The sequence below is a fragment of the Ailuropoda melanoleuca genome, chromosome 11 (genome assembly GCF_002007445.2).
Source record: "Ailuropoda melanoleuca isolate Jingjing chromosome 11, ASM200744v2, whole genome shotgun sequence".
Taxonomy (NCBI): Eukaryota; Metazoa; Chordata; class Mammalia; order Carnivora; family Ursidae; genus Ailuropoda; species Ailuropoda melanoleuca.
The window spans coordinates 51648317-51675549 of NC_048228.1; the positions used below are offsets into that span (position 1 = coordinate 51648317).

Genomic DNA, 27233 nt, shown 5'->3' on the forward strand with positions numbered 1-27233 from the left:
AAATAATTTACATCATTAAGCCAAATGATAAGAAATGAAGTTTCTGGGTTTTTTTTTTTTTTTGACAAATAGAGACTAAAATCTTCGAATCTGTTTATGTATATATGCACATTTTATGTTTAACATGCTTCAGAATAGGAAAGTGTTCTTAGCATTACCAAATACTGGGCAAAATGCTATAAATGCAGATTCAGAATTAAACATTCACAGATTACTATGCTTCTATTGCCAAATTAATTGATCTTTGTCTTGATCTCTGAGATTTTTTTTTTCTTCTAAGAGTTTGATAAAGCTGGCAGCCTATTTAAATGCTTTCTTTCACTTTTGTGACTTCGTATTCTTTTAACTGCTCTTGTTTTCTGTACTTGATCTTATCACCTCACAACTCCAGGCATACCAACCACCCCACCCCCAATCCCTTCTGCTGTCCTCTGTCTCTTTCCTGGTAGACTTTCTCTGGGTGGTTTCATTTAGTCCAGGCACAACTTTAGCTTCAATATATTGTCCATTCAATAGCTTCCATATAGTAAAATAGTCGAGAGACAGCCTGGGTTTCAATGGCAACTCCACCATTCTGTGGTTGATCTTGTTTGGTGTTTGGTTTACTCATTTGTAAGGTGGGTGATGGTCAGGATTCTCAGTGACTTAATCTAAGAAGCATCTAAAACAATGTAGCCGGTCTAATGCAAGTGTTACCTGTTACTATTTTTGACTCTCTCGCATTTTGCTGTCGTCCTATCCTGTGTTCCAAATACGTTTTTTTGTGTTTTGTTTCGTTTTTTAAGATTATTTGGGAGGGAGAGCGGTAGCAGAGGGAGGGACAGAGGAAGAAAAGGAGGAAGCAGATTCCCTGCTGAGCTCGGAGCCTGATCCCACCACCCTGAGATCATGACCTGAGCCGAAATCAAGAGTCTGACTCTCAACCACCTGAGCCACCTGGGTGCCCCCCACTGTTTTTTTATCCTTATTCTTTGAAGTCCTAGAAAATTCCAAGTTCAGAAGTCCAAAACAATGTATTTTCTCTAAGTGATTTACGCATACTTGGCTCTCTAATAATGAACATCCCATTTTTCTGACCTATTTAACCTAGAAATATCTGAAGTCTCATATGTTCTCAAAATTTCCTCTAGTTCCCTCCTATCCACCTTTCAGGCTGTAAGAAGTATGTGGGTGCATATTTAAGAAGGTGGCTAGGGAGCAGACCATAAAGGGCCTTGCTAGCCTTAAGGAGGTTGGTCTTAATCCCAAGAGCAATGGGAAATTGAAAATTTTAACAAGTGGGGGCAGGTAATTCCATTTTGAAATGTGTCTAGCTACGTAGTAAATTGAAGGAGTTCTGTGATGAATTGAGTCAATCAGGTAAATGGATACTGCCAGTAAATCAGTCAAGAACTGCGATGCTGGATTGGTGGTACTAGGTAGTACTGACGTGTGCTAGAGTACTGGTGTTAGAAGTCTATAAAGAATTTGAGAGACGGGCTTGGTGAAGGAAAGGGTGGTATCAGAAGAATTCTAAGTTTCTCACTTGCGTAATTGGAGAAATAAAATGGTATGTGGAACACAAGGGAAAACAGGCTTTCTGGGTGAGGAGGCAGGAGTGCTAGTGAAACCCTCTTGGATTTTGATGTGAAACTGGACCTGAAAAGATCGGGCTGTCTGGGATTGTGTAAAATTTTGGCTTGTGCCTTTTTATTTCATTTCAGTATATGAAATGGTCAATTTTATGTATATTTACTGCAATTAATAACATGGCTGTGCATATTATAGAAAGTACAGATAATCCAAAAGAATGAACTCCCGTAGTCTAATCTGTAGATGGTCCCTGTAAATACCTTGGCATGAGTGTATGTGTTTTCCTATATACTATTAGACGATTGTTTTAATGACAAACCATTTAACGCTTGATAAAGTGTAGATTGAGCCACCTCTGTGTGCCAGACACTGTTCTAGATTTTGAAGTTACGTGAGTGAATAAGAGAAGTCCATTGGTCTCCCCTATTGATAATGGAGAAGTGTAGTTGTAAATGCTATGCAAAGCATTAAAATAATACACAGCCACCATGTGGCAACTTTAGGATGGTGTTCCCCGTTCTCCCATTCCGGCACTCCAGCCAGAGGAACCAGCTAATGTAAAGCCTGTAAAATTGGAAAAGCAGGGAAAAGACGCTGGGATTGGTGAAGTGGGGTCAAGAGGTGGCAGAATGGTAAGAGGTGGGGTAGGAGACATACTGGGATTAGATCACCTCAACCAGGGTATGGAATTTTTCTAATTGCTACAGGAAGCCATGAAAAAAAGTTAATCATGGGAGTGATAGACTAATGCCAGGTCAAGAATACATGGTAGGTTGGGCGCCTGGGTGGTTCAGTCGGTTGAGCGTCTGCCTTCGGCTCAGGTTATGATCTCAGGGTCCTGGGATCAAGCCCCACGTTGGGCTCCCTGCTCTTCAGGGAGCCTGCTTCTCCCTCTTCTCCCCCCGCCCCCCCGTGCTGTCACTCTCTCTCTGTCTCTCAAATAAATAATTAAAATCTTTAAAAAAACATGGTAAGAGGACAAGAATGGAAGCAGGAAAACTAAAAAGCTGTTGTAATTCAAGACTTAAACATCTAAGGGAAGGAAATAGATTTAGCTTATTTTTTGGCACCTGAATTTAGGAGGTGTTTGATAAAAGGAATTGATGATGACGAGTTCTGGATAGCATGAAGATATCAATGAAAAGCAGATGCTTCCACTTTAAAATAGTGTAACCAGTAAAATATCTTTACACCCCATTTTATCTCTAAAATGAGTTTTCTATATTATTTGAAGATAAACTGAGTCATACTTCTGGTAGCTTTACATCTGATTTAATATTTAGGCAAGGTAAGTCGTTATCTATTCCACAGCCAAGGAGACTGAAGCTCAGAAAGGATATGCAGTCGTACTGGTATGACATGATTTGAAATACTGCATTAGCCAAAAGTGTCAAAATGCTTTAAAGGATGATTTATTTAATTTTAGAAAATGAGTTTGAAATACCAGAAATTTAAACTTTGAATGCAGTGCATTTTTATCCTGGGGTTATTTTAGCAAATTGTAAAATCACAGCCTCCAGCATTAGATGGATCCTAAAATTAAGGCTCCCTTAATCAGGAACTACGTTCAGGAAGCACAGCATTAAGTAATGAGGCAGAGTAGAGAATGGGAACAGAAGTCAAATAGCGGCAGGGGTGCCTGACTGGCTTAGTAGAGCATGTGACTCTTGAACTCTGGAGTCTTGAGTTTGAGCCCCACGTTAGGGGTAGAGTTTACTTTGGAAAAAAAAAAGAAAAAAGCCATTGAGAAATCAAATAGCTGTCAAATACTCCAGGTCTTTGAGCTGATAAAAAGGAATAATTTCTGAGGGCCCATCATTTTACATATATTTTTAATCTGATAACCCTATTAAGTTTAAATTTTTTTGTTTTTAAAGAGGTGAACTGAAGCTTGTAGAGGTAAAAAAAATTCTTGCATATTGGTGATGAGGTTGGCGACTTAGAAAATAGACGTGAGAGACCTTTCAATGCATGATGACTTACCAGAAATGACTTAGAGTGATGTTTCAAAGCAGGCACTTAAATGACAGAAGTGAGAAGGATTTACACAGCAGTCTGTAAATATTTATCAGAGTCTTAGTATGTGCCAGAAATCATCTTGGGTGCTGAATAAGTAATTTCAGTCCTGGTAAGTCCTGGGCACAATATGACTCATTTAGTCCAAAATGAGGAAGAGTACAGTTTATTTTACAGAAGAGTTAATTCAGGCACAGGGTTTAGCTACTTTTCGAAGATCACATGGCTAACAGAGGGCAAAACTAGTGGAGAATGTAATAGTGACAAGAAATGGGCTGTTGTGTAATCATTACCGAGGGTGATGATGAAAGCCCTCTCTGAAGAGGTACATTTGAGATCCAAAATAAGAGAAGGCAGCCATGATAAGATCTGGTAGGAGACATTCCAAATAGAATGAAGAACAAAGGCATAGGCTCTGTGTTTGGAAGATTGGTATGTTCGAGGGCAATAAAGCCAGTGGGGCCATAAGAGCAGATATCAAGAGATAAGAGCTAAATTGTGGGTGGCCTTGTAGTTTGGATTTTACCGTTGTACTGGGATTGTAGGGATCTCAACAGGGAGGTGATGTGCTCTGAATTAGTGTGGGACCTGTCCGGAAGGGGTACCAGGTGATGGTGATGGTGGCTTTGATTAGGGTTGCAGTTGTGAAGATGGTGATAAATGGTCAGCTAATAAGATATATTGTGGAGATAGAACCTAGAAGACTTAATTATGGATTAGATTCTGAATGTGAGGAAAAGAATGTTCAAGGATGGTCCCTGGGATTTTTATGGAACTTGGGTGGAAAGCTGTACTCTATTGAGATATCGAAGGAGCAAGAGTAGATTGTGGAGGGAAAAATCAACAGTTCTCTTTTAGCAGTGTTAAGTTTCATATGCCAATTGGATAGCCAGGAAGAGATGTCAGGTGGTTTGATTTTGGAATTCTCTGAGGAGAGCTTAGTGCTATGAGCGGCCAGTATAGGTCTTTGCAGTTGTTGGATGAGATGAAAGATCACCTAGGAAGTAAGTGTACAGAAGAGAAGAGGCTGAGGACTGAGCCCTTAGATACTCTTAAAATTCAGGGTTCTAGTACAGGAGAAGCCTGCAAAGGAAACTGAGGGAGACAAAACACAGCAACACAGGTGTCATGGAAAGCTAAGTTTCAAGAGTTTATCTCAAAAGGAAAGAATAAACAGTTGTGTCAAATGCTGCTGAGAGGTAAAATAAGGTAGTGAATTAATTAAGCTGGGCTATCTGCTATAATAAATAGACCCCAAAATGTCTAATGGCACAAACAATAGTTTTTTACCTCATAAAAAATGGAGCGGTAGTGAAGAGGCCAGTGGTCTGGCTCTCCCCCACTTAGTCATTTAGGAACACAGTTGAATGAAGGCTCTACCAACTTTAATGTGTGGCTTCAAGATCATGCTGTAGTCATCTTCGTTATAGCCAGGTGAAAGAGAGAAGGAATATGGAGGATCTTGTGTGGAGATTTTTATGTGCCAGGACTGGGAATGGTAGATATCTCATGTTCCATTGGCTTGAATTAAGTTACATGACGCCCACCTCAATGGAGATTACAGAAAATAAACAAGCCATACATACAGGAAAAAGGAACCAGCTTAGTGAGTAGTTAGTAATCTCTGGCACAGATGACCTTGGCAGGATAGAGGTCATAGTGACTTTTGGGAAAAACTATTTCAGTGACATGATAAGGATGAAAGCCCAAGAGAGAACTAGGAAGTAAGAAATGAATAAACTTCTTCTGTAGTTTTGTTATAAAGATTCAGAGGAATGCAGTAGAGGCTAGAGCGAGTTGGAACGTCAAGGGAGAGTTTTTGTAAGAGGCATGTTACCAGTGCAAACCCATGTATATTTTTAACACTTGAGGAATGGATTTCCAGGTTCACACTGTTATGATATAGTATAGTATAGATGTATGATCATATCATGATCAAGAGTTGCATGCTTTTTTTTTTAAGATTTTATTTATTTATTTGACAGACAGTGAGAGAGGGAACACAAGCAGGGGGAGTGGGAGAGGATGAAGCAGCCTCCTAGCGGAGAAGCCTGATGTGGGGCTCGATCCCAGAATGCTGGGATCACGCCCTGAGCCGAAGGCAGACGCCTAACGACTGCGCCACCCAGGCGCCCCAAGAGTCGCATGCTCTTCTGACTGAGCCAGCTAGGTACCCCTCCAACACTCGGATCCTTGAGCCTCAATCTCACCGTTATGTTTTTCAGCAAAAATGTTCTTTTACTGAGAAAATCTAGGCCAGCTAATGTGTTTGTCCTATACTTTTCTCAGGTTTCCCTTTTTTCTCTAAGCCTCTTCAAGGCTAAGACCTTCTCAGACCTGTCCTGGGCTTTTCATTATTCCTTTTCTTGCCTCTTTAAAGCTTCTCTCTACTCTTTTTCCCTCCAAAGATTTCCCAGTTGAAAAAGAAAAATAAGCAATAACCCAATCCTGCTTCTACCTAACGCTACCTCCTCTTCAGCAAATCCGTAGATAGCTTTGCCCAGGATGTATAACTGCTGAATGCCCTACGTCTCCTTCACAGTTGGCTTTCAAACTCAGTTCTTTTTGAAACTGTTTTCTCAAGTATTGTCTATTCACCAAATCTAGTACTTTTAGTCTTTATCCTTTTGGTTCCCTGTGGGATATAAATAGGTTATTTAAGCTTCAGGGCCTCTTGCCTGCAGGGGCCTGTAAATATTTACATTGTTGAATAGATTTGTAAGGTTGGAAAAGTAAAAAATTTTTGTATTCTTGTTCTCAAGCTTCAGTCCTAACAAACCTGGATTTGCCACTTTATAAAGGGGGGTCTCCTGAATTCATATAAAAAATTCATCAGATTCTGTTATAGCCAATAGAGGTAACAAAATAGGGCATGGCTCCTTCCAACTTGGTCACAGTCAGGATTGACCAAAGAAATTGTATTCTTTTCATGCCCAGGTCCTCGGTCTGCTCATGATTATAGGTTCAGGAACTAGATTTTAAGCAGCTTGACCAAGGTGATCAAGCACTGGAAGATTAATTCATGCTAACCAAGCTCACAAAAGATGATTTATAAATCAGAATATTTATTTCTTGGTATACAAGAAGGAATTCATTCCTTAATATTGACTATGGTTATAAATATCTGCTGTTCCAGGACATTCTCTTAATTGGATCAAAGTGTTCTAGAGACCAAATATGATTGTAAAACGTTTAGTCTTCATTTCTTTTAATAAAGATTTATATGATCTCCACACCCATCGAGGGGCTGGACTCAACGACCCACCTGAGATCAAGATCAAGTTGCGTGCTACCGAACTAAACCAGCCAGGCTCCCGTAGTCTTCATGATATAATATGAAAATAACTGAATGCTTAAAGCCTCTCGTTGGAGGGGTATGGCCTAAACCCCAACCTACTTGATCAAGTAGGTTTCTTGTGTGACTCAAGCCTGTGCATCATTCTGACCTACCAGTCTTCCCTAGTCACGGATCTAGCCTTAAGGCACGGTCTGTTCCTTGATTCTATCTCACCCCCAAGTGCACCCTATTTGGCTGCCACACGGCCGTATTGCACACATTTCTTCTAGTTCCCGTGACGCCCTAGCCCTTGTTTCATTCATGGTCTTTCTCCCTCTTCCATTATCTCCTCAAAGTGTGTCCCTCGCTTTCAGTGCCCAGGCTGTCCTCCTCGAGGCCCCTCCTAACGTCACGTGTGTTGTCACCTACTTATTTTCACCTTGCCTCACCTACTAATCATCACCTCCGAGGCTGTCACCCTCATCACCTACCTGGCCCGGCCTGGCCCCACTGCTCCGACCGGAAAGGAAGCGTCGGAACCTTCCCGGGTGAGAGCACCCGGAGCCGGTCCCACTCACCGCCCCAGCAGGGAAGCTGTGAGGAACGCTTCATCGCCCTCTGTGCCTGTCTCCCCCTTCTGTTTTCTCCCAATCCCACAAAACCACCACCCCTTTTATTCTCTCTGTGAGCACCGGAATCGCCTCTTGCCCTCAGTTGCGAGGAGAGGTCTCCCGGCAAAAGCAGAAAGGTGCCTCTCTATTTACGAATTGAAGTGTAAGTGGATGCTGGCGTCTGCGCTTCAGTGAACCGAACCCCGGCCAAGCCCCAGGTGAAGGGGCAGGGTGGTTGGCGCTGAGCCAATCGTAGCTCGTAACGACAGGGCCCAGCCAATCAGGACACGGGAGGCTTGGCGCACTCAGGGCGGGCCCGGGTGGGTGAGAACCCGCCCCCTTGCAGCTGGGTGGCCAAAGCCTTCGCCCAGGGCTTGTTGGAGCCACGCAGGTTCACAGACTCCAGGGACTGGGCACCCTGAGAGCTGGGAGACGGTGCCCTCCCACCCAACTAATTTCTTTACGGGCCTCGGCCTTAACAGGCGTGTTGGTGCCTGCCGTGGACGCGTTCTGACCTGGGCTGGAGACCGTGCCTATGGTTGGGCCAGAGTGAGGTCGTTGCCTTGACGACGGCAGCATGCGGCCCGCGGTCCTCCTGCGTGTGAGCCTGTGGCAGGCCGAGGCCAATCTGCCTCCCTGCCTGATTCGCCCCGGACCTGTGACTGTGTCCACAGACGAAATCAGACCAGCTTCGGAACTGCTAGTTTGCTAGTCAGCATCTTTTAGACCTGCGAGCGAGATGCATTTCACCTCAAATTTGTTTCCAAGTTGAAAACCTTTGGGTCTTTCCATATGAAAGGATTTTAAAGAAACAGTAAGTGTAATACTTTAAAACGCTTTTATTATCTCGTTCTTTGACCTGTGATAGATTTCAATCTGCTTGTCTTTAATAAAATAAAAAATTAGCATTATTTTTATTATCTGATTGTTGGTATTAGAACCAAATGTTTACATGGCACATGTCCAGAAATACCACATTGCCAATTGGCCAGGCATCCTTTTAGTTTGTATTACCTTTACACACAGGAGTAGAAGGCGTGAAAAATTGTAGTTTATGAGTAACTGTTTCAGGAAACCAGAGGCTTTTTAAGCTGTGATATTTCTAAGGTATTTGTGGGCAGTGCCACTTGAAAAAGCAGGTGTGTTCAATGGGCTTGGACTACATGTGTGGTTGGTTTCCAGAATAAACTTGGAGTAGCCAACTTGCTTAATGTTAGCTTGTAATGTACTTTGAAACATCTTATACATGCTTAAGGAAATCTTAATTTTGTTCACTTTGCATTTTCATTTTTTTTAAAAAAGATTATTTATTTATTTGACAGAGAGAGATACAGCCAGCAAGAGAGGGAACACAGGCAGGGGGAGTGGGAGAGGAGGAGCCTGACGTGGGGCTGGATCCCAGGACTCTGGGATCACACCCTGGGCCGAAGGCAAACGCTTAACGACTGAGCCACCCAGGCGCCCTAGCACTTTGCATTTTCAAATATTGAGGACACCAATTGCAAAAATGTTTAAAAATGATGCAGGTTATAGAGTCCAGCTATTTTTGTTCAGGAAAGGAGAGATAGAATTACACCAAGAATTTTTTTTCAAACAGACATTTTATTTAAAAATAGTTAGTAGATATGAAATGGAAGTTAATATGTCAACTATCTGGAAAGTTAGTGTTGTGGACACTGCCTGTAAACAGTTTATAGAACCTACTATCAAAGCTGTTAGTAAAATATGAAATAATTGGAGTTGGTGTTGACTGGAATTTATTTTCATCTTTTCCCCCTTTGGGTCAGTGTTCTGGTTTTCCATGTATATCTATCTATCTATCTCCAAAATAAAACCCTAAATTATTAAGGTAAAGTGATGAAAATGTATACACACTGGATTATCACAGTTTACTAGGACAAAGAGGGTACTTGTTTTGTCTTTGTTATCAGTGTACTAATATGGAAGCAAATAAAACATCACAATTCACAATTGGGTAAATTAGTTTTAGATTGCCATAAGGACACAATTAATGAAATATGTGGGAGGTTTTTTTTCTTCCCACGTTTTATGAATGAGTATTTTTGTATTGTTAGGTTAAAAAAAATCAGCTATAAATCATTTGAATATATAGTTATTGAAAGGTTTTTTTTTTTCCAAAACTTTTAGAACCATAGTGGGATTTGGAGAAATAGTTTTTATTCTTTGCTTCCGGAATTTAATTTAAAATCAGATTTAAAAAATAAATTTAACTTTGGGGTTATTAGCTTTTATATTTCATGGCAACCAAGACTTGTGAATGAAAATCTGTTTGTATTTGAACCGAAAAGTTTTTTTCTATACCAAAATATGTAGTGGAATGATTGCCAGTCCTTCATCAGTCATTATTAGGATTGCCATTATCCAAAAAAATGTCATATAATGAGATGTAAAAGAATTCTACATACAAAATTCAAATGACCATACTTACAGTGAGTAATCATTAAAAGGATTTTTGAAATATTGTATTTGGTACTACTAAAATTTAATTTTTAAACAATTTGCTTATATACTGTGATGTCAGTGTTGTTATTTTGTAAGTTCAATATGGGAATTTAATTACTGTAAGTAAGAAAAGTATAGAAAAATAGTTTATCAAAGTTTCTTAGTGTTAACTTGGTAAGTGATGATTTTGTGAACAAATATTTTTCCCAACTGAGTAGAAAGTGCATAAAGATTTTCAACTTTGCTTTTTTAAAAGACTTATTTATTTGAGAGAGAGAGTCAAAGAGAGAAAGCATGAGTGAGGGGAGAGGCAGAGGGAGAGAATCCTTAAGCAGACCCTGCTCCCGCATCCCCCACCTCGAGACCAGGTTTGATCCCACCACCCATGAGATCATGACCTGAGCCAAAACCAACAGTCAGTCGCTTAACCGATTGAGCCACCTATGCACCCCTCAACTTTGCTTTTTTAAACCTGATGTAAAAAAAATAAATTTGATCTTCACTAAAACCAAACTCATTGGGGCGCCTGGCTGGCTCAGTCAGTAGGGTGAATGACTTGATCTCAGGGCTGTGAGTCTGAGTCCCACTTGGGTGTGGATATTACTTAACAGTAAAACCTTAAAAAACAAAACAAAACAAAACTAACTTGTGCTTTTTCACCTCTGAGTGAAAAGGACTTGTGTTTTTCTAAAGTAAGCTATGATTATTTTGCATGATAGTTCAAGTATTGCTTTATCTGAATTAAAAATATATTGAATTTCATTAACATGACATCTAATAATTTAAATTTAATGGCTTTAATTCTTGTCTATTATGAAATGTCTAAATGAAATAATTTGAAAACATAGCTTAGATGTGGAAACATTAAGAAATTGTGAGTCAGAACAGAACAGCCATTAACACAGCAACTGCTCTAATATGGAAAACAAGTGGGGAAGAATTAATTTAGTGGGAAGGTGGAGGAAATTAATATACTCAACATTATTAACTCTATGTTTTGTTCTCCACAGAAGAAGAACTCCTACCAGTTTTGAATTAAAATGGAAAAATATGAGAACCTAGGATTGGTTGGAGAAGGGAGCTATGGAATGGTGCTGAAGTGTAGGAATAAAGATAGTGGAAGAATCGTGGCCATCAAGAAGTTCTTAGAAAGTGATGATGACAAAATGGTTAAAAAAATTGCTATGCGAGAAATCAAGTTACTAAAGGTGAGTAAATACCAATATTGAGTTAAAAAAGTAAGTTTTTCTTGATCAAGATTACATTTTTATAAAAAATTACTGTTTTTATATTAATTTCCACGCCAAGATTTAATACATAAATTTCTTTTTTGACAATAAACAAATAAAATGATTATATATGCATATTCATTTATCCTATGAATATAAACATGATTTTGAAAGTATTTGTTGCTTCTTTATGTATCTATCTACCTCACTGTCAGTTATCAGTGTTGGGAGTCCTAAAGACCACTCGATATTCCATGATTCAATAGGAGGACTCAGAGCATTCAGCATTTATGGGTTGCATTCATGGATTTATTACAGTGGAGGATATAAAGCAAAATCAGCAAAGGAAAAGGCACATGGGGTGAATTCCAGAGGACACCTGTCACAGGTTTCCAAGAATCCTCTTCCAGTGGAGTCACACAGGATGCACTTATTTTTTCCAAAAATGAGCTGTGACAACACGTGTGAAATATTGTCTACCAAGGAGATTCAGTAGATTCAGTGTCCAGGGTTTTTATTGGGGGTGTTCATGTAGACACCCTCTGCCTGGCTCATACCAAAATTCCAGAGGCCCAGAAGGAATGCAAATATTCAGCATATGCAACATTTTTTTGCATTATTGAGCCACTTTACCAGTTCTTGAAATGAAGGGAACCCTCATGAAATCCAAGTTCCCAGGTGCCAACCAAGGGCTCATTTTGTAAGCAGACCTTTCTAAGTCTCAGGCCTGCTGTGTGATCTCTCTCTCTCTAATCGGTCTCACCAAAAATTTATCAATTTTATTTATCTTTAGAAAGAACCAATGCTTGATCTTCTCTATTTTGTATTTCTTTTTTTAATTTCTTTTTTAATTTAAATTCAATTTAATTAACATACAGTGTATTATTAGTTTCAAAGGTAGAATTTAGTGATTCATCAGTTGCATACAACACCCAGTGCTCATTCCATCCAGTGCCCTCCTTAATGCCCAACACCCAGTTACCGCATCCCCCCACCCACCTCCCCTCCAGCAGCACTGTTTGTTTCCTATACTTAAGAGTCTCTTATTGTTTCTCTCCCTCTCTGTTTTTGTCTTATTTTTCCTTCCCTTCCCCATGTTCATCTGTTTTGTTTCTTAAATTCCACCTATGAGTAAAATCATATGGTATTTGTCTTTCTCTGATTGACTTATTTCACTTTACATAATACTCTCTAGTTCCATCCATGTCATTGCAGTTGGCAAGATTTCATTCTTTTTGATGGTTGAATAATATTCCATTATATATATATATAGTATAATATATATACATTGTATATATGTAATATATATAGAAATGCATAATATCCATTACACACCACATTACACACACACACACACACACACACACACTACATCTTCTTTATCCTTTCATCTGTCAGTGGACATCTGGGCTCTTTCCATAGTTTGGCTATTGTGGACATTGCTGTTATAAACATTGGGGTGCATGTGCCCCTTCAAATCACTATGTTTGTATCATTTAGGTAAACATCTAATAGTGCAACTGCTGGGTCATAGGGTAGCTCTATTTTTGACTTTTTAAAAAAAGATTTTTTATTTATTTTTTGAGAGAGAGTGCACACAGGAGTAGGGGGAGGTGCAGAGGGAGAAGCAGGCTCCTGGGATCATTACCTGAGCCGAAGGGAGATGCTTAACCAACTGCACCACCCCGATGCCCCTATTTTTAACTTTTTGAGAAACCTCCATACTGTCTTCCAGAGTGGTTACACCAGTTTGCATTCCCACCAACAGTGTAAGAGGGTTTCCTTTTCTCCACATCCTCACCAACATCTGTTGTTTCCTGAGTTGTTAATTTTAGCCATTCTGACTGGTGTGAGGTGGTATCTCATTGTGGTTTTGATTTGTATTTCCCTGAAGCCGAGTGATGTTGAACATTTTTTTGTGTGTCTGTTGGCCATTTACATGTCTTCTTTGGAGAAATGTCTCTTAATGTCTTCTGCCCATTTCTTGACTGGATTTTTTTTGTTTTTTGGGTGTTGAGTTTGTTAAGTTCTTTATAGATTTTGGATACTAGCCCTTTATCTGATAAGACATTTGAAAATATCTTCTCCTATTCTGTTGGTTGACTTTTAGTTTTGTTGACTGTTTCTTTTGCTGTGCACATGCTTTTTATCTTGATGAAGTCCCAATAGTTCATTTTTGGTTTTGTTTCCCTTGCCTTTGAAGACATGACTAGCAAGAAGTTGCTACCGCCGAGGTCAAAGAGGTTTCTGCCAATGTTCCCCTCTAGGATTTTGATGGATTCCTGTCTCACATTTACGTCTTTTATCCATTTTGAGTTTATTTTAGTATAGGGTGTAAGAAAGTGGTCCAGTTTCATTCTCCTGCATGTTGCTGTCCAATTTTCCCAACACCATGTGTTCAAGAGACTGTCTCTTATCCATTGGATATTCTTTGCTGCTTTGTTGAAGATTAGTTGATCATAGAGTTGAGGGTCCGTTTCTGGGTTCTCTATTCTGTTCCATTGCTTTATGTGTCTGTTTTTTGTGCCAGTACCATACTGTCTTGATGATTACAGCTTTGTAACATAGCTTGAAGTCTGGAATTGTGATGCCTCCAGGTTTGGTTTTCTTTTTCAAGATTGCTTTGGCTATTTGGGGTCTTTTCTGATTCCATACAAATTTTAGGATTTTTTTGTTTTAGCTCTATGAAAAATGTTGATGGCATTTTGATAGGGATTGACTTTGAGAGTGATGAGGATGAACTTCCCTGATAGAGGAGGACCATTCTTCAGTCAAGTGTATATGAGTAGCTGTGCTGTCCTGCTAGAACCTCCCAACAGTCTCTCAAAGTCTTTCTTTTCTTTTCTTTTCTTTTCTTTTTTCTTTTCTTTTCTTTTCTTTTCTTTTCTTTTCTTTTCTTTTCTTTTCTTTTCTTTTCTTTTTTTTTTAAAGTAAACTCTACCCCCAATGTGGGACTTGAACTCACAACCCTAAGATCAAGAGTTGCATGTCCTACTGACAAAGCCAGCCAGATGCCCCTTTATTTCTCTCTATTTCATTTTTTTTTCTCTAGTATTTCATTCCTTCTACTTAGTTTGGGTGGGTTTATTTTACAGTTCTTCTTCCTAGCCTGTTGATATAGATGCTTATTTAATTTCCAGCCTTTTCCCCCTCATATATGCATTTAAGGCTGTATTTCCTTCAATGAACAGCTTGTTATGTATTTCAGAAATTTTGATTAGGAGTTCAAAATATTTTCTCATTTTCCTTAATTTCTAAATATGTGGAAATTTTCTAGTTTTCCCTTCCCTGGTTATTTAGTTTTGCCACAGTTTTCTTGTAATCTGAAAATATACTATGTAACATTTTATTCCTTTCAAAAATTTTTTTAAAGATTTTATTTATTTATTTGACAGAAGGAGAGAGAGAGAGTGAGCATGCACACAAGCAGGGGGAACAGCAGGCAGAGGGAGAGGGAGAAGTGGCTCCCCTGTTTAGCAGGGAACCCGATGCAGGGCTCGATCCCAGGACCCTGGGATCATGACCTGAACAGAAGGCAGATGCTTAACGACTGAGCCACCCACGCACCCCTGATTTCTTAATTAAAGATACACTTTTCAATTTTGGTATTTCCATTGGATTTTTTTTTTTTATAGTCTCCATTTGGCTACCAAAACTCCTTATTGTGCTTTCTTGACTATTTGATTTAGTGTTTTCTGAAATCTTTATCTAGTACCTATTATCTGTATCTCCCATATGTTTATTTCTATTGTTTGTTTTTTTTTCTCTTGGTTTTTTATTAAGTTAACTTTTTGATATGGCTGTATTAATTTTTAAGAATTCTATACATAGCTTGAGTCTCTGGATGATATCTTTCCCCTGGGAGGAGTTACATTTGCTTCTGTGAGGCTTTTGAGGGCACTCTTGAGGGTTCTCCAGGAAACCTAACATTGTGCCATCATCTTAATCCAATTTGAGGAATTTACATTATTTGAATTTGAATTGTAGTTCGTGAGAACACCTATTTATTATTCACCCTTATCATAGTTTGTGGACTTTTGGGGCCAACCCAAAGTGAAAGGGTCTCATCAGGGCTGTACCCCTTCTTTTTACCTTGATGGCCTCCGGACACCAATCATTATTACCTTAGGCCACAGGACTGTCAAATTGCTACTCAGACTCTTAATCTCTCTGAATTGGTATGTTTCCAGGGTTTTAAAAAAAATAACTAATTGCTTGGTTCTCTTCCCTGGGCCTCTGTCTTCAAGATCCTAGTCTAGATATTCTTTAGTATCTTATCTCTCTTGTCCCTTAGAATAGTGGTTTTATGTTTTTGTCTAACTTTTCTACTTGTACTCAGTATGAGAGCTGTTATAAATCACCTAGTCTACAGAAATTATTATACTTTTCTGTTCTAAAATTTTTATTTGGTTCTAAATCTGCTATATCACTTTTTCTGATTTCAAGTTCCCTCAAGAAAATTTTTTTAAGTAAGTTCTATAATCAACTCAGAGATTTGCATGCTCTGTTGACTGAGCCAGCCAAGAGCCCCGGTTGTTTTTTTTTTTAAGCTTTGCTTTTTTTAGTATTTATTTATTTATTTACTTACTTACTTACTTAAACTCCACCCCCAACATGGGGCTCGAACTCAGGACCCAGAGATCAAGAGCCACATGCTCTACCAACTGAGCCAGCCAGGCACCTCAAGTTCCCTCAGTTTTTTGAGGTTGACTTTTTTCTTTTTAAGCATAGTAGCTTTATCTGATAATTCCAATACCTGAACTCATTCTGTATCTGCTTTGGTTTTCTTTATGTTCCGATAGTTTTTATTTGTGGTATCATATTTCTTTGTATGTTTGGTTATCTTTGATTTTTCGCTGGATGTTATATTTGAAACATTATTTTTTAGGAATAATTTGAGGCTAAAGTGAAGTCTCCTGAGGACTGGTTCATTTCTGTCCATTTTTAGTGGGGAAGGTGTAGTCCTTAGCGTCCCAGCTTAAATTGGGCTTCAGAGACCCCACCTTTGAAAGGCATTTGGACGTTGACTTTTCCTTCCCTCTTAGCTCCAAAAGGCCACAAAAATCCAAGCTCAGTTACACACCTGTTAGTTGATGGCAAAATCAGCTTAAGTACTGAAATTAACTCTCTGAGTTCTCCTGTTCTTGCTTTTGGCCCAGTAATTCCTCACTGTCTTCTTGGGTCTTTTATATGTTTAAGAAGATTTTAAAATATTTTGTCCAACTTTTTAAGATTTCTCAATAGGAGAGTTGGTCTGAGTTCCCTACCAGATGTGGTACTCATCAGCTTTCAAAAATAAAAGCACAGAGCAAGAGTGAGAGAAAGAGAGAAAGAAAGGTGGAACTGATAGTCTATGTTTTCATTTTAGAAGTGTGTTGTTTAATTTCCACGTATTTTGGAATTTTCTAGTTATCTTTTTGTTATTGATTTCTATTTTAATTCCATTATGGTACAAGAGCAGACATTGTGTGATTTCTATTATTTTAAATTTGTTATGGTGTGTTTTGTGGCCTACAATGTGGTCTATCTTGGTGAATGTTACATCTGAACTAGGGAAAAATGTGAATTCTGCTGTTGAGTAGTCTGTAGATGTCAGTTATATCAAGTTGGTTGATGGTGTTGTTGAATTCAACTGTGTGTCCTTACCGATTTTCTACCTCTTGGGTCTATCTATTTCTGAGCAGAATGGTTGACATTTCCAACTATGATAGTGAGTTTGTTTATTTCTCCCTGCGTTCTATCAGTTTTTACTTCATATAGTTTGATACTCTGTTGTTAGGCACATACATGTTAAGAATTGTTATGTCTCCTTGGAAAATTGACACCTTTTCATTATGTAATGCCCTCTTATCCTTGATAACTTTTCTTACTTTGCAGTTTGGTTTAGTTTGGGTTTTTTTTTTTTTTTTTTTTTTTTTTTTTTTTTTTTAGTGGTTGCCCTACATTTGCCTCACCAAGAGATTGCTTCCAGCAAATGAGTTTCTGTGTGATTATTCAGGCTCCCTTCCCTGCTGTTCCTTGGTACCATTCAGTTCTAGGGTTGCTTTCACTGACAGCCCATGAATCTTGTTCCTATTATATCAAAGAAGGAGTTTTTTGTTTTTGTTTTTTTTCCTTTTCAGGGTATGTCACCAATTTTGATTACTCTGCTCTCCCAGCTTTTTAGCCACAGATCTCTTGGTATCTTCCTAAACTTCTGTTTGACCCTGACTACATTTGGCAGTCCCACCTCATTTGTTGTTGGTAGGGGTCATAGATCCTACTTCTTCAAAGATGGGGCTACATTTTTTTTTCTCATTGGTTTTATTGTACTCTTTGAGAGAAGAATGGGGCAATATGATCTTTTGAGTATAATTGAAAAACCAAAATATACTTTTAACAATTTATACTGTTCATAAATTTTATTTATGTCTTTCTTATACTAAGATTTTAGATTATGACTGATTGCTAAATAATTCAATGTTGTAAAAATGATTTTGCATTTTTTCACAATAGCAACTGAGGCATGAAAATCTGGTGAATCTGTTGGAAGTGTGTAAGAAAAAAAAACGATGGTACCTAGTCTTTGAATTTGTTGACCATACAATTCTTGATGACTTGGAACTCTTTCCCAATGGACTAGACTACCAACTGGTTCAAAAATATTTGTTTCAGATTATTAATGGAATTGGATTTTGTCACAGTCACAATGTAAGTACTTAGTTTAAACAATTATTTTGCCAACGATTAACTTTCCAGATACCATCACTTAATGAGACACTGGCCTAGTCTGAAGTTTGAACTAGTAAAGTAATTGAAATAACCATGTTACTTTGATACTGCCAATTTTCATGTTTCATAATAACATGTAGTCTTTCTCCCAACAATTAGGCTGTACTGAAAGGTGAAAGAGTGTACATGAACACCCATATAACTACCACCTGGATTCTAACTTGTTAACATTTTGCTATATTTGCTTTATGACATTTATTCAACTAGTCATCCATTTATCAACCCACTAATCTGTCTTATTTATTTATCCACTTGAAAGTAAGTTGCAGACATCAGTACACTTCAAACTTTAAGCACTTCAGCTATGCGTATTAAACTAGAGTTTAATATTTGTTTGCTCTGTGTGTGTTTTTTAGGTAACATCTGCTGAGTAAAATGCACAAATTTTAAGTTCAGATTCTCTTGCCTACTTTTGAAGTATGAAAATCCCTGCTCTTACCCTATTGTCTATCATAATAATTTTATATCATTTGAGAATCATATAAAAGCACCTCCAGATGAAATGACACTTAGAAGTATAGTATAAAATGAATAACTTAATACATTGATTCTGCCAGTTTTACAACACACTGATTTTGCCATATTTTTAAATGATATTTTAAAATGTATGTGATTATACAAATAACAAATGCTAATAGTAGATGTGGGGCTGACCCTGTGACCTTACACGAATGTCTAGGATATAATAGAAGTTGCAAAATGCTCAACAATGGCAGGTTGCTAGTTAGGATGCTGGTCCTCTGAAAGAGTTTAAAATAAATATATTTTTTAAATTTTCAAAATGAAGTTTACTTGTATTAAAGAATGAGGCCTAATAATTTATTTGGCCTAGCTGTAGAATTTTTAGTATTGTCTCCCAGTGTCCTGTTTTCTACTTCCATAGTCTCTCCTTTAGAAATCTTAACCACTGACCTTGTTGTACCCTTTTTACACTTCTAACTGCCTGATGAATGCCTCTACTTGGGTGCTCAGCAATCCACCTAAAAGCCCATATGGCTAAAACTAAACTAATTATTCCATCAAAGCTAAGTTTTCCTAGACTTTTCTTTTTTTGATGGAGCCACCATTATTTTAAATTCCCAGGTTTAAGTAAAATATCTGAGATTACTTCCTAACTTCTGTTGATTCTGATTGAGAATATTTCTAAATTGTATCTCTTCCATTCCATTTCTCTGAACACCAGCCTAGTTTAGGCCCTTATCATCTTATCATTGTCCCATTGCTCTTCTCCTGGCCTCTAGCCCCTCTTTCTGATTTAGTTTGTTTATGGCCAACATCTTTAAACACTATATTGGTTGTCACTTCCACGGGATCCACTTCCCTGAGAAGTCTTGACACAAACTCAGACTTCCCACACTGGCAGTTGAGGCAGCCTTCCTCCCTAGGACATAACCTCTTCTCTAGGAAAACATTTCCCTGGAGTTTCCTGATCTATTTTCGTCTTCACTTCTTTTCTTTTTTTAAAAAAGATTATTTATTTGAGAGAAGTGGGGGATGAGACAGAGGGATAAGGCGAGAAACAGATTCCCCACTGTGCAGGGAACATGACACGGGGCTGGATCCCACAACCCTGAGATCATGACCTGAACTGAAATCAACTCAGACGCTCAACCAGCTGAGCCACCCAGGCGCCACTCGTCTTCACTCTTTTACTCTCCTTTATTCAGATTGTCCTTCCATTTCTGTGTTTATCCAGGTTGCACACAGTATTAGAGACCTATCTTAGAAGCCTCCCCTTTCATAAAAATTTTCCATGACCATTCTAGTCTTTAATGATAGCCTTACTCCATTAGTCTTGAGAGTAGTCATTAACAGAACAATTGATTTGGTATTTAGTAATATATATTTCACCCAATATCTTTGATTGTTTAAGTGAAATTTCAAGTGTAAGTGTCTTTTCTTGCCTAGCCAGGTCCCAGTTACTTTAAAGCCAGGAAGAATTTTATATGCTTTTGTTTGTATTCATCATAGGGACAAAAACAGTACCCTGCACATGGCAGGTGCTCAGAAAATAGTTTGTTTAACTTGATATGCCCATATGTGTCAGATTCTGTTTTTTGTCTTAGATCATACACAGAGATATAAAGCCAGAGAATATATTAGTCTCCCAGTCTGGTGTTGTCAAGTTATGTGATTTTGGATTTGCACGAACGTTGGCAGCCCCTGGGGAAGTTTATACTGATTATGTGGCAACCCGATGGTACAGAGCTCCAGAACTATTGGTCGGTGATGTCAAGTATGGCAAGTAAGACATCAACAAGGGGGTGGAGGGCAGGGAGGGCAGATTTAACACTATTTTCTTGATAAAATGGAATGTGTTTCTAATATAATAAAAGATCCCTCTAATGTCAAAAGGAAGTTTTGGATTTAGGGAGCTTTATAAGATGATTGTTCTTTTTGGTGCTTCCTCTTTAAATGTTTTTTGTGCGATGAGTTGTGGAAAGCGTACTTATTTTAAAGGTAGGGAAATCAAGGTGAGTCAGTGGTCTGTTTTTTTACAGTGGGTTGGAAATAGATATATTTATCACTTGTAAAGAGAGAGAACATTGATTGGATAAGTCTGACACTGTTGGAATGAGGCAAAGTGAAGTTGGCAAGGATGGGGGTAGAAACATAATTGAGTGAAATGATTTTAAAACGTAAATTATCTGCATAAATGAATTCTTCAGAGAAGAAGGGATGGTAACTTTTACTGCTTTGGGTAGAAAGCTTCGTAAAGTGTTTTCTGTATTTTGTGTGTGTGTGTGTGTAGTTTTTTTTAAAAGATATTATTTATTTATTTGACACAGAGAGAGACAGCCAGTGAGAGAGGGAACACAGGCAGGGGGAGTGGGAGAGGAAGAAGCAGGCTCCTAGCAGAAGAGCCTGATGTGGGGCTTGATCCGAGAACGCCGGGATCACGCCCTGAGCCGAAGGCAGACGCTTAACGACTGAGCCACCCAGGCACCCCATACTTTTTGTGTTTTTAGTGCACACATCATTTAATATTTTCTTGATTACTCTGAGTTCTCATTTTATTGCTATACTGTAACTTTTGTACCATTTATTTATTTTTTAATTATTTACTTTAGAGGGGGGAGGGGCAGAGGCAGAGAAAGTCATAAGCAGACTCTGCACAGAGCATGGAGTCCAGTGTAGAGCTGGATCTCCTGACCCTGATATCATAACCTGAGCCGAAACCAAGCGTTGGACAGGAGTTGGACGCCCAACCGACTGCGCCACTCAGGCGCCTCTGTACCATTTTATAATTCAGCTATGACCTTAAGAAATTTCAAGGAAGGGGCGCCTGGGTGGCTCGGTTGGCTAAGTGTCTGCCTTCCCCTCAGGTCATGATCCCAGGGTCCTGGGATAGAGCCCCACATCGTTGGGCTCTTTGCTCAGCGGAGAGTCCGCTTCTCCCTCTCCCTCTGCCTGATGCTCTGCCTGCTTGTGCTCTCTCCCTCTGTGTCAAATAAATAAATAAAATCTTAAAAAAAAAATTTCAAAGTAGGTGTACCTATGCTAATGACACCAGCATATTCTTTAAATTCTTGTGACTGATTTTTAAAACTGTTCTTCCATTTTTTCCCCTCTTAGCTATCAGTTCTCCTTGTTGTTACTTAATGTGTCTCCGACAACCTCTGGTATGCAGTTTTCAGTATATGGTGGGATAGACTGATCAACCTTGTTAGAGTTATGTATAAACAAAGAACAAATAGGCTCTGAATGGAAACCCAAAAGGCTTATTTCCAGAATAAAGTACACATAATAACGATTTTGACTTTTCAGAAGACTTTTCCCTCTTATGTCACATAATCGGACGGGTAAAATTGGGAATTCATACTTGAAGTTTACAGGGAAATGTATTTTTAGGGGTAATTTAAAGCTTACTACTACTATTCTCAATACCAAGAGTACCAAATAGTAATATGCAGAACAGATTCAGTGACAATAAACATAGTAGGATGCCAGATTTTATACCACATTGCTTTTATTCCAGGGCTGTTGACGTATGGGCCATTGGTTGTCTCGTAACTGAAATGCTCATGGGGGAACCCCTTTTTCCTGGAGATTCTGACATTGATCAGCTATATCATATTATGATGTGTTTAGGTAAGATTACACATCTGCATTTTAAATTTTAGAGGTTTTTGCTCGTATTGTTTCTTAAGTTGTTGGTATATTAAAGATGATACGTGTTTTAAGTGGCAGTAGGGAGCAAATAGAAAATCTCATCTATCTATCTGTATTAATTCATTCTCAGTCTGACTTTCGTTTGTCAGACATATGGTCCTATTCATGTTCTCATCCACCCTTCTGTCACACTCCCCACAAAGAAAAGAGCAAAGACTGTAAATTTTCTCTGCATTGTTGTACTTAATAAATCACACGTAGAGGATGCAAATGACCATTTATTTTCTTTGGGCGAGCAAGCGTTTAGTGTAGTGTGACTATTACCCTCATCCTCACCTTCGAATTGAGAAACACAGAGCCTTCCTAGGTAGTTTAATCTTAGTGCTTTGGTTGGAATTTTAAAGCTAGACTAGCAAAGTCTTCTTACATTTGTCGAATATCAACTTCATGTTGGGAGATGGAACTTGGAAAATGGACATAATAGGAAAACACTTGGGGGGTTATTTAACTATTGAATTTTAAGTTTCCAGGGTAGAAATTCAATAAACAATACAATAGCAGAATTTTCATATTTTATACTAGATTAAGTACTAAAATTGAAGAAAAAGATAAAAGTGCTCAAATCAGACCTTAGACACAGGTACAAGATCACTAGATTTCTAAATTTTGAAACAATTTTAACTTGAAAAAATTAGAACAATTTAGTCTTAATTTTAGAATTAAATTCTTAAAGGGTGGAACTGATTTATCTAGATTAGATTCTGATCACATGACTAATAATATGTTCGTTGTTTTAGACAGCACTTTATGCTTTGTTGTTAGAAATGAAGTGGCTTTGTTGTTAGAAATGAAGTGTTGGTACTTATATTTAAAAAATTATAAAATGTTCTTTCCTTGTCTTTTTTCTATGCTCCCTCATGATTTCAGTTCTATATATAGTGGCTTGTCAATTTTCTAAATGAGTAGTCTGAGATAAGAACATTAGTTTTCTGGAGTTAACTTGCATCAACACCACTATGAAGACTGCCGGGTGCCACCACCCTAAGAACACCGTTTTCGGTTGATTTTGCATGCTGAGAGAGCCCGAGTCCATAAGCAGTGTTCTAATCTTTTGTTCACTCCACATTACCTGTTTCTTTGCCCTTTCCATCATGAAATAATGACAGAGATGTGTGCTGTTCTCACTTCCAGGTAATCTAATTCCACGACATCAGGAGCTGTTCTATAAAAATCCTGTGTTTGCTGGAGTAAGGTTGCCAGAAATCAAGGAAACAGAACCTCTTGAAAGACGCTATCCCAAGCTCTCTGAAGTTGTGATAGATTTAGCAAAGGTAATCATATGTTTACTTTCATACAGTGAGTTTATATTATAGAGACTTGTTTTTCTCTTTTTCTTGTCTGGTTGATCTTTTAGGTTAACAATTTCAATATTGATTTAATTTAATTAATTTATTTTAAGTAGACTCTCCCTCTGACATGGGGCTCAAACTCACCACCCTGAGATCAAGAGTCACGCGTGCTCTACCTACTGAACCAGCCAGGAGGCTCCCACCCCACCCCCTGCCTTTTTTTTTTTTTTTTTTTTGCCAGTGCGCTCTAAGCCCAACTTGGAGCTTGAACTCACAACCCCCAGGTCAAGAGTCGCATGCTCCACTGACAGAGCCAGCCAGGTGCTCTTCTATTGATTTTAAATTTTTTTTAAAGATTTTATTTACTTATTTGAGAGAGAGAGAGAGAAAGCACAAGCAGGGGGAGTGGCAGAGGGAGAGGGAAAAGCAGGCTTGCCGCTGAGCCGGTAGTCTGATGTGAGACTCGGTCCCAGGATCCTTTTATCATGATCTGAGCCGAAGGAAGATGCTTAACTGACTGAGCCACCCAGGCGCCCCTGATTTTAACTTTTGTACATAAAGAAAGAGTTTCAATAATTTGACAGGGGGATCTTCAGAGAGAAAGGCCTGAAAAATTTAATTGTTTTAAGAAACCATTTAGTGTTGTTATCTAGCATGTTCTAAGTGTGAAAACATCCTCGCAACATGTTTTAACACTTAACAGTGTAAGCCTATGCAAGTGGAAAAGAGAAGAAAAGTAAGATAAGGAAATAAAAAGAAAGGTAAAGAAGTAGCAAAATGTTAAAATGTAGGGCATAGGCTCACGACCTGTACTGTCTTGTTAAAGAGGCTTTTGCTTAGCTGCTGGATTCACTGAAGTGAGCTCACAAATAAAAGATCATCACCTTTGCCTTGTCTTTGAGGAAGATATTAGGGAAATTCTCACTGAAACTTTGGAACTGTTAGCTCAAAAAATTCTTATTAATTCGGACTGTCCTGAAGTATTGATAAAATAAGTACAATATATCTGCAACACCAGGATCATATGACATTTTCTCAAGATGTTCTTTGCTTTAAAAAAAATTTTTTTAGAAGATTTTATTTATTTATTTGACAGAGTTAGAGACAGCCAGTGAGAGAGGGAACACAAGCAGGGGGAGTGGGAGAGGAAGAAGCAGGCTCATAGCGGAGGAGCCTGAATGGGGGCTCGATTCCATAAAGCCGGGATCACGCCCTGAGCCGAAGGCAGACGCTTAACTGCTGTGCCACCCAGGCGCCCCTGCTTTTTAAATTTTTTAAATAACTCATTAAAATAGTTTAGTAAGCTTATAAAAAATTATAACAAGTGCTTAAAAGAATATATTTCTACTTTTCTATATAATCCTCTAACAGATTCAAATATTTTTTTTATTGAGACCAGCTTTATGATGTCTATGGAGATTTAAAGGGAGTTAAGGTAAAACTATAATCCAATTTATGTCCCTTATAATAGAATTATATAGAATTATATAACTTTTAAACATTTTATTATGGCAAATTTCAAATCCAGAAAAAGTAGAATAGTAGTGTAATGAACCGTTGAATACTTATCATCTAGCTACAGCAATTAACAACCTTTTGACAATCTTTTACCTATCTTCACCTCCCTCAACTTTGTTTTCTGTTGTATTTTGAACCAAATCCCAGATACTATATCATTTCACTTATAAATACCTTAATTATTTGTAGAACTTTTCTTGTTCATTTAAAGCTATTTATTGAGTTCCTTCTGTTTTTACTGGCACTGAGTGGTTCCAATAAATCAGAACAAGACCTGCATTAAAATAAAATAATCTATGTTAAGTATCCAGCACAGTAATATACACAGAATAGGCCCTTTCTCTTCCATTCTTTAAGGGCTTTAAATTTTAAAAATTTATGATAATTCTTTAATATTATAAAACATGTAGCCAATGCTCAAAGTTTCATTGATTTTCTCATAATTTCTTTTTATAGTTTGAATTAGGATTTACATGACGTCTGTAGATCACAATTGGTTGACACGTATTTAATTTACAAACTCATATTCATCTCTATCTTTTTTGTTTAAACGTTGCCATTTATTTGATAAAGAAAGTAGGTTGTTTGACCCTTAGAATTTTCCACATAGTATAGTTTAATATGTTCCTCTCTGTCCTGTATTTCTTATAAACTCGTAATAGAACTAGAGCTTGATCAGAATCAGATTGATTTTTGACAAGACTACATCAGAAGTTTGTATGTTTCCATCTAGAGACATTAAATGTCTGGTGGTCTTTCTTTTTGTGATATTAGCAACCATTGGTGGTCATTGTCTAGATTTGTTCTTTAATTCTTTATCATTTATTATACGCTTTTAAAATTTATTGACTAAAAAGAGCTATTTTCTATTTTTCTTTCAAAGATTTTATTTATTTATTTATTTGAGAGAGAGAGAGAGAGAGCATGAGTAGGGGGGAGGAGTGAGGGGCAGAGGGAGAAGCAGGTTCCCTACTAAGCAGGGAGCCTGATGCAGGACTTGGTCCCAGGACTCTGGAATCATGACCTGAGCTGAAGGCAGATGCTTAACCAACTGAGCCACCCAGGCACCCCAAATGTTCTATTTTTCTGTATTTAGAAATCTAAATATAGGCAGATTTTCATTGATACAAGCTGTGTATATTCCTTGATTTTCCAGAAATGCTTACATATTGACCCAGACAAAAGACCCTTCTGTGCTGAGCTCCTCCATCATGATTTCTTTCATATGGATGGATTTGCTGAGAGGTATAGTACTGATTCATGTTTTCTGGGACACCCCAACCTAGAGTTAAAGTAAGGGTATTCTCCTATTTCTCTACCCACCTGCTTTTATAGGATCTCAAATATTTACCACCCTACCCCTATTCACCCTTAGTAATTATGCAGTTCCTAAGAGTGGTCCCCTGAATTCACTAAATTAAGCATCCTGGTTTTCATGAAGCAGTCACTTTGTGCTTTTCTTTCTGTCTCCCGCTGGTGACATCTACCACTCAGGTCACTGATTTGTATGTTGCTACCAGCTGTGTGATGCCATCATCTTGGGTACTGATGCATTTGCAAAGGTGCCATCTCCTGTTGCCACTGAACTTACACCACACCCAGTCCTATGACACTGTTGCCACTGCTGTGCTGGGACTTTGCTGTGCCAAACTTGGGTGTGCCAGAGCTGCTGTCATGGTCTCTTGTGCTGTCCCAGGGCTGGCATCAGTCCGGCTGACAAAACCCAAAATAGTGAGATGAGTGGCAATGACAGTGCTTTATATTTTTACAAATCTATTTAATCTTTAGCTTAATAAAAGATACCCGGTTCTCATATTTGCATTCCATTAGTGGTGATACATTGTTTTGATTGAGATATATAAAGAAACTTTGGCCTCACACAAATATGTAGTTACAAAATGGAAGAGTATTTTAATAGCCCTTTTGGATAATTGTGAGTATTCTTTATTGATTCCATACCCCGAACTGTGATACTGTACCCAAACCTGACAGTGGTAGTTTCTTAAAGGCTGGTTGCATTGCGGAATCTGAAACATATCAGTGAACTTTTCTTACCCTGTTACATTAAAATGCATTTGTCTATCTTGCAGTTTGAATAGATCTTTTACCCATGCATGCTTTTATAACATCATTATGAGTCATTTGGAAAATATTGTTTTGTTAAATAATGTAGATCTTTTTTTTTTAAAGATTTTTATTTATTTATTTGACACAGAGACAGCCAGTGAGAGAGACAGCCAGTGAGAGAGAGACAAGCAGGGGGAGTGGGAGAGGAAGAAGCAGGCTCCAGCAGAGGAGCCTGATGTGGGGCTTG

General features: G+C 38.2%; 1 protein-coding gene across 1 annotated transcript in view; it reads left to right on the top strand.

Annotated features, from left to right (window-relative positions):
* The first annotated feature begins 6179 nt into the window (after positions 1-6179).
* CDKL2 (cyclin dependent kinase like 2) overlaps positions 6180-27233 on the top strand; it is a 36676-nt gene continuing 15622 nt past the window's right edge. The window contains exons 1-7 of the mRNA XM_002919157.4: positions 6180-8290; positions 10950-11147; positions 17664-17858; positions 20006-20184; positions 21919-22031; positions 23244-23383; positions 26076-26164. Of these exons, the coding sequence (XP_002919203.1) occupies positions 10980-11147; positions 17664-17858; positions 20006-20184; positions 21919-22031; positions 23244-23383; positions 26076-26164 (884 nt within the window). The 5' untranslated portion in view covers positions 6180-8290; positions 10950-10979. The remainder of the gene's footprint in view (positions 8291-10949; positions 11148-17663; positions 17859-20005; positions 20185-21918; positions 22032-23243; positions 23384-26075; positions 26165-27233) is intronic.